Source organism: Hypomesus transpacificus, unplaced genomic scaffold, assembly GCF_021917145.1.
Source record: "Hypomesus transpacificus isolate Combined female unplaced genomic scaffold, fHypTra1 scaffold_205, whole genome shotgun sequence".
In the NCBI taxonomy this organism is placed as follows: domain Eukaryota; kingdom Metazoa; phylum Chordata; class Actinopteri; order Osmeriformes; family Osmeridae; genus Hypomesus; species Hypomesus transpacificus.
The window spans coordinates 47,501-60,690 of NW_025813746.1; the positions used below are offsets into that span (position 1 = coordinate 47,501).

The 13,190-nt window shown below is 49.9% G+C and overlaps 2 protein-coding genes and 2 non-coding genes across 4 annotated transcripts in view; 1 reads left to right on the plus strand and 3 right to left on the minus strand.

Annotated features, from left to right (window-relative positions):
• The window catches only part of btbd2a (BTB (POZ) domain containing 2a), a 5,269-nt gene extending 4,698 nt beyond the window's left edge, over positions 1-571 (plus strand). The window contains exon 9 of the mRNA XM_047013881.1: positions 1-571. This exon is cut by the window's left edge and continues 97 nt beyond it. Coding sequence (XP_046869837.1) covers positions 1-65 — 65 coding nt within the window. The 3' untranslated portion in view covers positions 66-571.
• Positions 572-1,616: 1,045 nt separating this feature from the next.
• Positions 1,617-9,008, minus strand: LOC124462246 (elongation factor 2). Its single transcript, XM_047013880.1, has 13 exons — positions 8,897-9,008; positions 7,742-7,956; positions 6,810-6,991; positions 6,406-6,617; positions 5,712-5,890; positions 5,410-5,515; positions 4,883-5,135; positions 4,381-4,576; positions 3,829-4,195; positions 3,301-3,654; positions 2,870-3,052; positions 2,562-2,694; positions 1,617-2,305 (listed from the first exon to the last, which is right to left on the minus strand). The coding sequence occupies exons 1-13, from the start codon at positions 8,897-8,899 to the stop codon at positions 2,112-2,114; spliced, it is 2,577 nt and encodes an 858-aa protein (XP_046869836.1). The 5' UTR covers positions 8,900-9,008; the 3' UTR covers positions 1,617-2,111.
• Positions 5,274-5,341, minus strand: LOC124462253. Its single transcript, XR_006955424.1, has one exon. It is a non-coding gene; the product is annotated as a small nucleolar RNA SNORD37 (small nucleolar RNA).
• Positions 6,201-6,266, minus strand: LOC124462252. The gene has a single exon (XR_006955423.1). It is a non-coding gene; the product is annotated as a small nucleolar RNA SNORD37 (small nucleolar RNA).
• Positions 9,009-13,190: the final 4,182 nt, after the last annotated feature.

Here is a 13,190-nt window from a genome sequence, read left to right on the forward strand (position 1 = left end):
CGGGGAACAACAACGGCACCTCCGTGGAGGACGGACAGATCCCGGAGGTCATCTTCTACACCTAGGCCGCGACCTCCGACCTCTCGCCCCCCACCTCAGACAGCCAATCGCTGAGGAGGGGGGGGGCTCTTCTGGAAACGTTCTCTCTCTCTTTCTCTCTCTCCGCCCCGCCTTGAGGGGATCTCTGATGAGTCATGGTGGGATAGGTGGCCCCTTCACACCCGTCCTGTCGCATTAGATCAGAGATTACCCAGAAGGCCGTGCGGCGAGGCAGCATGTTTAGGGGGTTTGGAGAAAAGGTCTTAGCTGAGTCAGGCCGTGTAAGAAAATGACATCAGACATCTGTATCACGTTCATCCTCCAGGAAGCCATGACACCTAACTACATTAGCATTCTGCTGTCTGAGCCTGACTCCCCTCTGCTCCCCTGGAGGGAGCTTTGTTCTAGCTGCGTGGCGTGCTCTGGTTCCTGGTCGCCTGGTTCTGTTTTCTGGTTCTAGGAGGCCTGGGTTGTTGGGTCTCTTGGTTCTTTGTGGCCTGGTGTTTGGACCTCTTCTTTCTGGGTGGCCTGGTTCTAGGATCTGCTGGTTCTAGGGCCTCCTGGTTCTAGGGGGTGCTGGTTCCTGCAGGTCCTAGGGACTTGTTCTTCCCCAGACTGGTGGAGAAGGCCGATCCATTCATATGTAAATAAATGAGTTGCAAAAGCAATGCAAGCTGAGCTGTAGGAGATGGTCTCTCACCCTCATAGAGACCACGTATTTGATTTGCACTGATGCACTTTGGCGGGTCGAGGGCAATCGCTCAAAATGAGTAAAAAAAAAAAAAAAAAAAAAGGTTTCTGATATTAAATTTGCTATTTCTGTGTTTAATAAATAATAAAAGGAACTTCTTCTCATCTAAATTAAATTCTACGAATTGAATGTATCAATATGGTGACGATGTCGGTGCTGATGGATTAGCAAGAGAAGTAAGAGAGCCTTACTGCAGGAACTCACTTTATAAAGACTTTCCTTATCGAGGGACACGGGTCAGTATGATCAGAAAGCCATGTTTGAACTTTGACCTCACTCAGATCGACCGCATGGTCCTCCATGTTTGAGCCTTGACCACGACCACATGGTCCAGCCCGTTTAAACTTTGACCTCACACAGACCGACATGGTGAGTGGCTCGCATGGGTTCATCCAACGGCACCACTACAACCTGACCACAGCGGTCAAGTGTGGTCGACCAGGGTGGGGACTCGTTCACTTATTTGCATGTTTGCCAAACAACCTGTCCTTTGGGGGTCAAGTTAAATGGTTCTGTTTGTCTAAGCTGGTGTGGTTTGTTTCAAAAGGTACAACACGACTGTTTAACTGACGTATCATGCTAGGATTCTGTCTATAGTGACCCCCACTCTGGCTTATCTGTCCATTGTAAATAAATGGTTCAATGATGTTTGTGTGTGTGTGGTTTCTGCACCCTTCCATTTGGTAAGTGACAAGCATGCAAAGATGACTGTACACACAGATCTGTTCATCATCATTACTCTATATACACACACACAGTGCAGATGGGGGCATACATAGCAAATGATATCAACGTGGTTTGTGCACAAGACAACTTTACCAGGTCGAATGTGAAGAGAGCTTAGCCCCCATTTTATGGTTTATTATCATTCAACACCCCTAGACATGACAACCCCAAACCATCTTCTTTCAACACAAGATGTTTAACACACGTCGTGTGATTGTTCCCCATTTTAAAATGTTAGGTACTTAAAACCAATTTAAGTTTATCAATCATACTTTTGGTTTGTCTCACATGTAATATTCACTTAAATAACACTTTAGTAACGGTGTCCTATTGGTCTACATTTCAAACACTTGTCCCCCCAATTTAAAAAATTCATTACATTACATGTAATTGTTTCTTAAATTGCTTAATTCCAATGTTTTTTTTCTTCCAAGGCCTCATCATTGTAAGGCCTTGTCAAATGTTTTTTGGTCCCCACTGTCCTATCCTGGGCCATATCTTGGAGCGTCGTGATTGGTGGTGGGTGAGGGGGGGTGGGAAGCCGGAGCCAGGTGATTGGAGGAGGAAGGAGAGGGGGGCGGGACAGGTGGTTCTTCTACAGCTTGTCCAGGTAGTTGTCAAGAGCTGGGATGCCCTCTTTCAAGCCCTTGCGTTTGCGGGTGTCAGTAACCACCTGCGCGGGTTTGGAGGAAGGGTCAGAGGGGTCGCCCTGAAGGATCTGCCAGTGGTCAAACACACACTGGGGGAAGGCCTGGCCCCCGGTGTTGGAGCGAAGGTCAGCGGTGAAGCCTGAGGGACAAGGGGAACACAGAGGAGGGCAGGAAGGAAAGGAGGAGGGAGAAGACATGTTAAGACATCACTGGAGAACACCAAAGTTAATTCTTTGTTTGTGAACACTTGGTGTTAATTCTGAATCTGATCCATTTATGATACAGGCCGATTACCCATGTTTTCAGGAAGTGAATTGCTTATGGGGCCAGCTTTCCATGACCACATTTGCAAACTACAGACTGTGGGAGGGTAGAAGGTGTGTGTGTGGACTCACCGAAGGACTCGTTGACAGGCAGGTAGGCCTTGACCACGAACATGGGGGTTCCCATGATGTGAGACTCCTCGAACACGTGGCCCCTCTTCCTGTTGAGCACGCCGTAAATCCCTCCAACCACCTGCTCAGGACACTGGGGGGGGGGGGGGGGGGGGGGGGGGGGGGGGGGGGAGGTCAAGGGTCAATACGGTCTGACCTCATGTTTAACAAAGGACTTGGAAACAGGACAGTCATTGAGGGAGTGATGAGACAGTACAGCTGCCTCAGTGTGTTAGTTCATACACCTAGACATCACACACACAGCGTACCTGGATCTCCACCAGGTAGACTGGCTCCATAAGTCGAGGCTGAGCCGTGAGCTGGCAGGCGTAGAGGACGCGGCGCGCCGTGGGGATGATCTGCCCGCCGCCACGGTGGATGGCGTCCGTGTGCAGCGCCACGTCGTGGAGGTCGAAACGAACGGCCCTCATGTTCTCCTCGCACAGAGCGCCCTGTGGGGACACGCACACACACGGGGGAGGGAGGGAGAGAGGTGATTCGGTTGACGTTCGTCTCCTGCTTCCTCTACGAGTCAAGCACCACTTCGTCCAATCTCAAACTTTTCCCCTCCCCTCACCGCTTACCTCCTCCACTCCCCCTTCCTGCCTTCCCTACCCGCCCGAGGGGCCCAGCCAATCACACCATCGTTGATCCCGTTCACGGTACAGCCTCACCCCCAGACCCTGCTCCCTCCCCTCACCTCCTTGGTGGCCCACTGGAACCCAGCCACAACGCTGTCCTTGATCTCGTTCAGGTACTGCACCCCCTTGGTCACGTCCATCATCAGATTGGGCCCCGTGCCGTCCGGGCCGAAGCACCAGATCTTGCGGGCCTCGGACGCGTCCCACTCGTACTTCTCCGTGAGGAAGCGGGCCCGCGTCTTGAACTCTTGGCGCGGCGACACGTCGCCCTTCTCGATGTCCTCGGCGAGGCCGTCGGGGAAGGGGCGGGCCTTCATGAAGAGGCGGTTGTGCTTGTTGGGCGACTTGGAGAGGCACATCTGGCTGGACTCCTCGCTCACCGTCTCCCTGTACGACACCACGGGGTCGGATTTCTGGAGAGGAGAGGGAGAGAGAGAGATACAGTCAACCACTGGAAGTAGAGTTTCGTAGTTCCCCTCCCAACCATCTCCCCTTCTTCAGAGGAATACAAGCGTAATACATCAGACAGAGCACCAGATACAGCCGTTTCACCCCCAACCCTCCCCCCTTCCTCCTCTCCCCCTCACCTTCAGAGGAATACAGGCATGATCTTCCTCCAGGTCCTTCAGGCAGATCTCCAGATGCAGCTCTCCGGCGCCGGCGATGATGTGCTCCCCGGACTCCTCGATGATGCACTGTACCATGGGGTCAGACTTGGACAGGCGCTTCAGGCCCTCCACCAGCTTGGGCAGGTCGGCCGGGTTCTTGGCCTCCACCGCCACCCTGACCACGGGGCTCACGCTGAACTTCATCACCCTCATGTTGTGGGCCTGCTCGTAGGTGGTGATGGTGCCCGTCTTCACCAGGAACTGGTCCACGCCCACCAGGCCCACGATGTTGCCGCAGGGGACGTCCTCGATGGGCTCCACGTAGCGGCCCATCATCAGTATGGTCCTGGGAGGGGGGGGGGGAGGGAGGGAATGTGTGTGTGTCTTATCTCTGGATGGGTTTGAGGTGTGTGTGTGTGTGTCTTATCTCTGGATGGGTTTGAGGTGTGTGTGTGTGTCTTATCTCTGGATGGGTTTGAGGTGTGTGTGTGTCTTATCTCTGGATGGGTTTGAGGTGTGTGTGTGTCTTACCTCTGGATGGGTTTGACGTAAAGGTCCTCCTTCTTGCCGGGGGAGAAGTTGGGCCCCATGATGCGGACCTTGAGGCCCGTGGAGACGCAGCCGGAGAAGACGCGGCCGAAGGCGTAGAAGCGGCCCTTGTCTGTGGTGGGCACCATCTTGGAGATGTACATCATCAAGGGGGCCTTGGGGTCACAGTTCTTGATGCCTGACGCGCGGGGGGCAGGGAGAGAGTGAGCGACTTGCGGTGTGGAGTGTGTGTAGACGTAGAAGTCAAATACATTTATATTTAGTCATTTAACAAACCCTCTCATCCAGAGCGACTTACAGTAAGTACAGGGACATTCTCCCCGAGGCAAGTAGGGTGAAGTGTCTTGCCCAAGGACACAACGTCATTTTGCACGGCCAGAAATCGAACCAGCAACCTTCTGATTAGTAGCCCGATTCCCTAACCACTCAGCCACCTGACTCCAAATGAATGGCGTATCTACGGTATGGTGTGTGCGTGTCTCACCCATGGCGGCCTCATCGTCCCCAGGGCCCTCGTACAGCAGCTCACAGCGGTACTTCTGGGCGGTGACGGGGGACGGCAGGTGGATGGTGATCATCTGCAGCAGGGCCTCGCCGGCCGGCAGCCACCTCCTCATCACGGCCTTCAGCAGGGGCTTGCCCTCCTTCTCCTTGTCCTCGGAATCCAGCTTGATATCCAGCTTCTCTATCAGCTTGGCTGTATCCTCCTTCTTGAAGTTCATGATGGCGTCAAACACCTGGGAGGAGGAGGGGGGGGCGGGGGGGGGGGGGGGGGGGGGGGGGGGGGGGTTGAGTCGCGTGTGTAGGATTGAAATGTGTGCGAGGGAGAGCCGAGCAAGGGTGACCAGGGGGTGAACGAGGAGGTGTGCATGCGCAGTCAGACATGAGGTAGTCATCACTAGACAGTCAGGTCAAAGTGAAGAATGTTTCATTCATCATTTACGGGCACAGCTCAGGTCAATCAGTCCCATTCAGCCCAGGTGTGTGGGGTCCAGCCCAGGAGCAGCTCACCTTGAAGATGGGGTCCAAGACGAGCTGGGCGAAGGTCCGGGGCAACTTCTTGCCGTCTGGGCTGGTAGCAGTCTTACTGAACTTCCCAGTGGCCGGGTCAAAGTACCTGAGGGGGAGAGGGGACAGAGGACCAATCAGAACGCTCCAACGACCCATGTAATTTTTTTCCAGTCAAAGCCTTCACTTCCTGTCTGCCTCACCCGTCTCCCCTCCTCACCCGTCTCCCCTCCTCACCCGTCTCCCCTCCTCACCCGTCTCCCCTCCTCCCCCGTCTCCCCTCCTCACCCGTCTCCCCTCCTCACCTGTCTCCCCACAGTTTCTTCATCATGTCCTCCACCTTCTTGCAGCGCTCCTCGGGCTCCAGCTGAGCATCTCCCTTGGCGGAGAACTTGGTGACGTACATCTCTGCAAACTGCTTCAGGGTGAAGGCCCAGCCGTGCAGGCCCGAGCCGAACCCCACCGTGCCTATCTTCGGGTCGATCTGGGACACAGGGGAGAGAGAGAGGTATCCAATAAGAATCAACGCAGATGATGCTGCTCATCATAGTCATCGGATGATGTTAGATTTGGCTTAATCCAGGGTGGATTACAGACCCAAGGTCGCTTATGGGTTCATTCGATGAAGCAAATGATGCGTTGCTATGCGTGTGTATTGACAGTGTGTGCATGTATATGTACAGGTGGGGTGTGCGAGGGGGGGCAGTGTGAACGCGCATGTGTGTAAAGGGTGAAAAGTGTGTATACTGACGATGTGCGTGTGTGTAAATTAGGAGTTACTATGCCATATGCCTGGTCAGACAGAAGGTTATCATCACTAGACAGTCAGGTCAAAGTGAAGAATGTTTGAGTCATCATCCAGATGCAGGCACTCCAGACACAATGAATAGTTGTATGATTCTAATACGTATATAGTTAATGGGGATTCGTCATCCTTTAAATGCGTCGGTTTTGAAGCTCCGCCCCCTCAGGGAGGACGGCGTGTCTCGGCACACCCACCATGATGTTCCCCATGGGGCCCCCCTCGTCCTCGCCGTAGGTGCAAATGATGACGTTGACGTTCTCCACGATGCGCTGGAACGTCTGGAAGAGCGCGTCGGGCTCCAGCTGCAGCTCCAGCAGGGCGCGGTCCATCTTGTTCATCATCAGGACGGGCTTGATGCGCTCAGCGATGGCCTGGCGGAGGACCGTCTCTGTCTGGACGCACACGCCTGGGGGGGAGGAGGGCAGTGAGGAAGGAGAGGAGAAAGAGGAGGAGACGTGGGGAGGAAAACCATTAAGCCCCTGTGGAACCACGCGACAAAATAAGAGTGTTTCGGACAAGACAAATCTGCTCCACGAAAATAAATCGGCAACATGAAAAGTTACCGGTGAAATTTAATCACGGGAGCCTGAAGACTCACCAGAGACGCAGTCGACGACCACGAGGGCTCCGTCCGTGACGCGGAGCGCGGCCGTGACCTCGGAGGAGAAGTCCACGTGTCCGGGGGAGTCGATCAGGTTGATGAGGAAGCCGGAGCCGTCTTTGCACTGCTTGATGAAGGCCATGTCGTTCTGGCTCAGCTCGTAGTACATGGAGATGGCACTGCAGGGGGAGAACGCAGAGGTCAGAGAGGGAGGACAGAGAGAGAGGACAGCGTCAGAGAGGGAGGAGAGAGGGGGGTGGGGGAACAGCGTCAGAGAGGGAGGAGAGAGGGGGGTGGGGGAACAGCGTCAGAGAGGGTAGGGTGGGGGGGAATACAGAGAAAGAGGCGGTATGGGAGGGAGAGAGAAGGGGTCACAGTGAGATCACAGTGACAAAGGGAACAGGGTCAGTTGGTGGGGCAGGCATAGAGAGACAGAGAGAGAGGGGGTCAGAGAGAGGGGGGGGGGGGTGAGGCCACTTAGAACAAGAGAGCGGAACAAAGAGGGGAGGGCAGTTTATTGTATAATGCACTCATGGGTGACCAGAGGCAAGACATGTTATCTTGTCATCTCTTAAGTGGGGGGCTAGATCATTTTTATCCAAAATGACAGAGAGAGAGGGAGGATTTAAACTTGTATCTTCTTGATCTCAAGTACAATACTGTAGCGCTAAACTAAACATATAGCACGGGGCGACCACAGTGTCAAGCGACTAGAGGAAAAACATAACTAAATATGGAGGCACCAGAGTTCGGACCTCAGAAGAAAAATATTAAAATGAAATTTTGCCCAACTCCAAATGTCCTCGATATATGATCCGTGATTGGGCCTCACAAACGCAGAAGCTGGTTATGGCTCTGGGCGGGACAGAAATGGCTCTGGGCGGGACAGAACTCTGCAAGGTGACTGGTGGAGGGGGAGAGACACTCACGTGGACTTGATGGTGATGCAGCGCTCCTGCTCATCCTTTCGCGTGTCGGTGAAACGGGTCTCCCCCGCGCGGGCACCAGCGATGATACCGGCCTTGGAAACCAGCGAGTCCGTCAGGGTGGATTTGCCATGGTCAACGTGCGCGATAACGGACATGTTTCGGATGTTGGACTTCTTGTCCATGATCTCACGGATCTGGTCTACGGTAAAGTTCACCTGGGGAGGGAGGGGGTTGAGCCAACTGTATTAGCCATAATTCTGATGATTTAAATTATTTATCAGTTTTAACATGCGAAACGTGATTAGATGGTCACACAATCAGGCCCGGCCCAAGGCATAAGTGAACTAAGCGGCTGCTTAAGGCCCCCGTGGCCACCAGAGGGCCCCCAAGAGCACATTAAATTAGAGTTTAATGTAATTTATTTATAGCGACTCAGAGGGGCCCCCAAATCAATTCTGGTTAGGGCCCCATAAAGGCTTGGGCCAACCCAGCACACAATGTTAACGCTGAAAGCAGCAACTATAGTGTTTCTAAAATCAGCAGCGGCGCTGTCTATTGTTTACGCATCATGGGTAGCTGACGTGTCCACGTGTATAGGACATGACTATATGACTATCACAGCTAACTACCTAGCCTAGCCTCATGAAATGCCGGTTCGGCCTTACGTCCATTGTCTCTAGCAAAATGTTACTTTTCTATTAGCAAACCAATCACCCGCCCAACAGTGCTAGTATGGCTACGTTAACGTTTCTGGTTTAACTGGCTCAGCTCTATAGATAATATAACTGCGGTAGCTGATGTATGGACTGGCTCGTGAACGTTTCCCGAAGCTGACGTTAGCGTATGCTGCAACAACCGCTGTCAGGCACCTTTAATGTAGCTAGTTAATGGATAGTGAGGTCAATGCGATAACAGAATAAAGACATGTCATTTCAAGGAAACGTTAGATCCTCGTATTTTACGTCTAGCAAGCAAGCTAGTTATTTAACTGCGTAAAATAGAACTGTCCATCAACTTTAGGTGAACGCGCAATCCGTCTTCCGGTGCCATGTTTAAGGATGTCAACGCAAAAAAAAAACTAAAAAGACTCGATCATCTGACTCACTGTGTACATCTAGCACATGTAAAACATATCATAATATTCCTACAACTCACCATTTTGACGGATGGTTGTAGATTTTCTTTAAGGAGAGGGAAACTGGATATTAACACCGCCCAATACCACCATCTCACGGGGCACTGGGAGAGAAGAGAAAGTCGACGTCACGTGGCACGTTTTTAAAGCGGAGGCGTGCTCATGCGCGTAACAACACTTCTTTTGGAGGAAGGCAAAAGCCAGATGAGTTCATTGCTGTGGTAAAAGTTTAACATGAGCGGGAAGAAAGTCCATGATATAGATACTATGTTAACACAGAAACACGGATGGGATGGAGGTGAACAAGGTGAGGCAGGTGCAAACTTAAGTCGTGTTAGGCCTTATCAGAAAGACAATCATTTCAGGCACTAGCTCTACATGTTTTTATTTATTTGAAATAACTCCACAATGCTGATCCATAACTGTCCTGTAATTATTTTCTATTATGATATTTATGAAATTAGTAACCAATGTTAAGGGGAAAAAATCGATATTTATAGACATAGGTTCCTGGAAAACTATTGTCCTGGTGGTATTTTCGTTCGAACTTTAATTTCAGCGCAGCTGATGCCAATAATTAGCTGTAGTAGTTAGTCATCTTGGTTTTAACGGGTTTAGCACGCTGACAATCTCAACTGTGGAGGTATTGGCAGGGGCGTGTTCAGGGAGTGGCCTAGGGTGGCACGGGCCACCCCTGAAATCTGATTGGCCACCCCAATATATGATTGGCTATATGCCCAGTCAGAGGTGGGCCACCCCTGGTGCCACCCCTATCAAAAATGTCTGGACACACCGCTGGGTATTGGTACAGCTGTCTCCTTGCAAGACATTGACGTATATTCTTATTTTAAAGCTTGGTCCTTTGTGTTTTTATGTAATATTACGTGTGCTATTGGTCTGTATCTGTGGACCTTGAGTCTGTAAATAAAGTTTGATTTGAATTGAAAATTGCCTTTTCATTCAAATTAACGTAGCCTACATTTTTACTGTTCAAAAACGTCCAGATTCACCTCAAACACGTCTAAACGTGGAGCAGCATTTGTTTGGAGCTACACAGTTGTGATGAGAGCCTCTACTGGTACATGGGAGAATGGGTTGCCATGGTTGCAACGAGGTATATCATGTTGCTGGTATTGCCTCTCTGATGCATGGTGTTTTATAGTTCATCTTGCACTACTAAGAGACTTTGATGGCCTCTAGGTGGCAGTCTTGATCTTCATGAATAGCAAGTAGTTGGAGAGACCAATACTTGGTGTTGTCAGTGCTAAAGAGACCATAAAAGATTGCAAGAACTCGCATTTCTGTGATGAACAATAGCCGTACACCAATGTTTAATTATCTCGTTCGGTTATTTCCTTGTAAAACCGGTTTAATTCTGCTGAGTGACATTTATGCTGTCAGTGAACCGACTTTGGTTGAATCCGTACTATATATACTTATTTGATACCCGACAGATAGCTTATCTTTAGGCTGTCTGGATGCATTCAGAGTTTCCATGGCTGAAACGAAGTATTTTCCCATAAATCCATGATGTTAGTCTGCTCCAATGAAAACAGGTGGAATTCCATGTTCCTCCCAATCACGCGCCGTTCCCGAGTAGTCTAGTAGTGAATGCGGGAGAAACTGCGCTGTTAAAGTTAAAAACGAACAATTCAAAGAAAACAAATAACTGCGTATCTTTTAAATAACGTGGGCGTGCTGATGAGGATATTGAACAGAGCCTAACTTTAGCCCTGGAGTAATACAGCAGGAGTGCAAAGGCTGTTCAGAGGAGACGGAAGCAGTGTAATTAAGTGTGTAATCGCGTAGCTACAAAGTTGCCCCACCATACCTACCCGCCGGATACGTTTCTTTGGGGCAACTTACAGCGATGGATCACTGGAATTTAGGGTTTTGAGACTCGCCGATTTTGCTTATTGTAGATTACTTGACCGTTTGGAATCGTCGGAAACCTCCTCTGTGTATATTTTTTACAGACGGATAAGAACGACGGTCATGCCAGCGAAAACAAAGTACAACCTAGTTGATGATGGCCATGATTTGAGAATTCCATTGCATAACGAGGAAGCATTCCAGCATGGGATCAACTTCGAAGCAAAGGTAGCCTACATTTCTTTCATGTTACTATATTCGTCAATATGCTACTACAGCCCATACTACACCATGTATATCCTACAACTCGAAAATTAGTCGTGATCTTATTTGCTGTTAACTTTGCAAATCAGAGGGTTTGAATCCGGCGTGCTCATAACTATTGTAGGAATAATCGCATCACAATCGCTTTTTGTGTTTTTATTTCCACAAATGATTGAGAGACGTTGTCCCTTTTGTGTTGTGAATAGTATATTGGCAGTCTGGACGTGGCACGGCCGAACAGCAGAGTGGAAATCGTGGCTGCGATGAGGAGAATACGGGTGAGTATTCTCCTTCAAAACAACAACAATAACGTGATCGAGGCTACTTTTTAAGATTGTAAACGATCGCAAATCTTAGCAGTGCATGTTCAGCAGGCGGTTTACGTCTTCCATCCTAGCGCTTGTCTGTGATACACATGAAGGAGCCAGTACAATTATCCACAAAAGCGCTTGTCTTCAGAACAGTTCAGTGCCCTAACAGCCACCTTGGTAGCAGGCAGCCCAGACCAGGGTGACATATATACAGGGAGACAACAGTCCCTAGTTGTCTATATACATATATATGTCTATATATACATATAGACAACTAATCCTAGCTGGTTATGAGTTCGTAGTGGACCATGAGAGCGCGATGTATCTTGTAGTTTAATGTGTTCACCGAGTGTTTACTGAGCTGGTGCCCCGTCCCTTGAGGATCGCCCATGGTCCGACAGGGATCAAGGAAATGTGGACAACGGTGCTTTGAAGCGGTGCAGTGAAGTGTACACGCTTTCACCCCACCCCACCTCCTTCTCTCTCTCCCTATCGGTCTCTATGTCTCTCTGTCTCTCTCCCTGCGGGTGTTTTGCGTTGTTACCCAATTCATGTTCTTTTCATGTGCTCATATGACGCCTGTTCGACTCTGGCTCTAGTTCTAAACTAGTCCAAATTACCATGAAGTGTTTATCAAAGGCATGTCTTTTCTGTTCAATGCTTAAACAGTCATGTTAATATTTGCTCACGGTCCTCCTTGTGCAGTTTATGTTTGACTTTCATGCTGTTTATATCCATTTGTTTGTGATTGCCCTCACGTGAAAGGCAGTTTAGTGTAAACATGATCACATTACTCTCACCTCGTTTCTCTATGGGAAAGATTTGGTATTGTATGCCAGAGATCCTATTCAGTGTTCGTTACCATAATGCATCATTTCCCTAGTATCTTCAGCTTCCTCCTCCCTGAGGTATCGCAACGAAACACTTGGTGCTTCTTGTCGTTGAACCCCAGACACGCTAGCCCTAAACCCAGACAACCAGGCCCTAACCCCAGACACGCTAGCCCTAAACCCAGACAACCAGGCCCTAACCCCAGACACGCTAGCCCTAACCACATACACCTAATGCCAGACACGCTAGCCCTAACCACATACACGCTAATGCCAGACACGCTAGCCCTAACCCCAGACATGGCAACGCCAGACACGCTAGCCCTAACCCCAGACACGCTAGCCGTAACTCCAGACACGCTAGCCGTAACCCCAGACATGCTAGCCCTAACCCCAGACACGCTAGCCGTAACCCCAGACACGCTAGCCGTAACCCCAGACACGCTAACCCTAACCACAGACACTGCAATAGTCTATGCTGACGTACTGAAATCCTGCAGGAGCCGAAGCTAAGTGAGAATGACTCTGACCATTATCGGACAGACTTTGTGAACAGCTCATGGAAGATGAAAGTTGTTTTCATTGTGAACCTTGAAAGTGCCCATTGTGACTTCATATCTGCTCGTAGATTCCAGGGGAAACTGGTCAGCGCTGATGACTAAGCGTACATTGTGCAGACACTCTCCTTTAGTTCATACAAAAATATGTATGTTCTTGTCAGAAAAGAAACCAGACCTCAATCAGTCTCTGAAAAAAAAAAAAAAAAGAAGAATTTTTTTTTTGAGAGCATCTTGTCAGCTTCTGCCTAGCCTATATGTTTTGACTCTACAGATGAAAAGTACTTTGTAAATTGATTTTTTTTATTACTGTCTAAAAGAGTGCTGCATAAACTGTTCTGTTCAGGGGAGACATCTCCTGACTCAAAGGGATTAATGTCTCATAAATCTGCCTTGTTGGTGTTAATGACTGTTAATGAGTGCTCCTGTAGAGTGTGTGATTAGAGCTCCTGTGTTTAGCAGAAAGGCCCCAGTGATCTG

What these genes read in the sequence shown, in the direction of transcription:
- LOC124462246 (XM_047013880.1), bottom strand. An exon ending in GGACGATGAGGCCGCCATGG is followed by an intron (nt 4,577 to 4,882) that starts GTGAGACACGCA and finishes CCCGCGCGTCAG; the next exon opens with GCATCAAGAACTGTGACCCC. An exon ending in GCCTGTCAACGAGTCCTTCG is followed by an intron (nt 2,306 to 2,561) that starts GTGAGTCCACAC and finishes CTTGTCCCTCAG; the next exon opens with GCTTCACCGCTGACCTTCGC.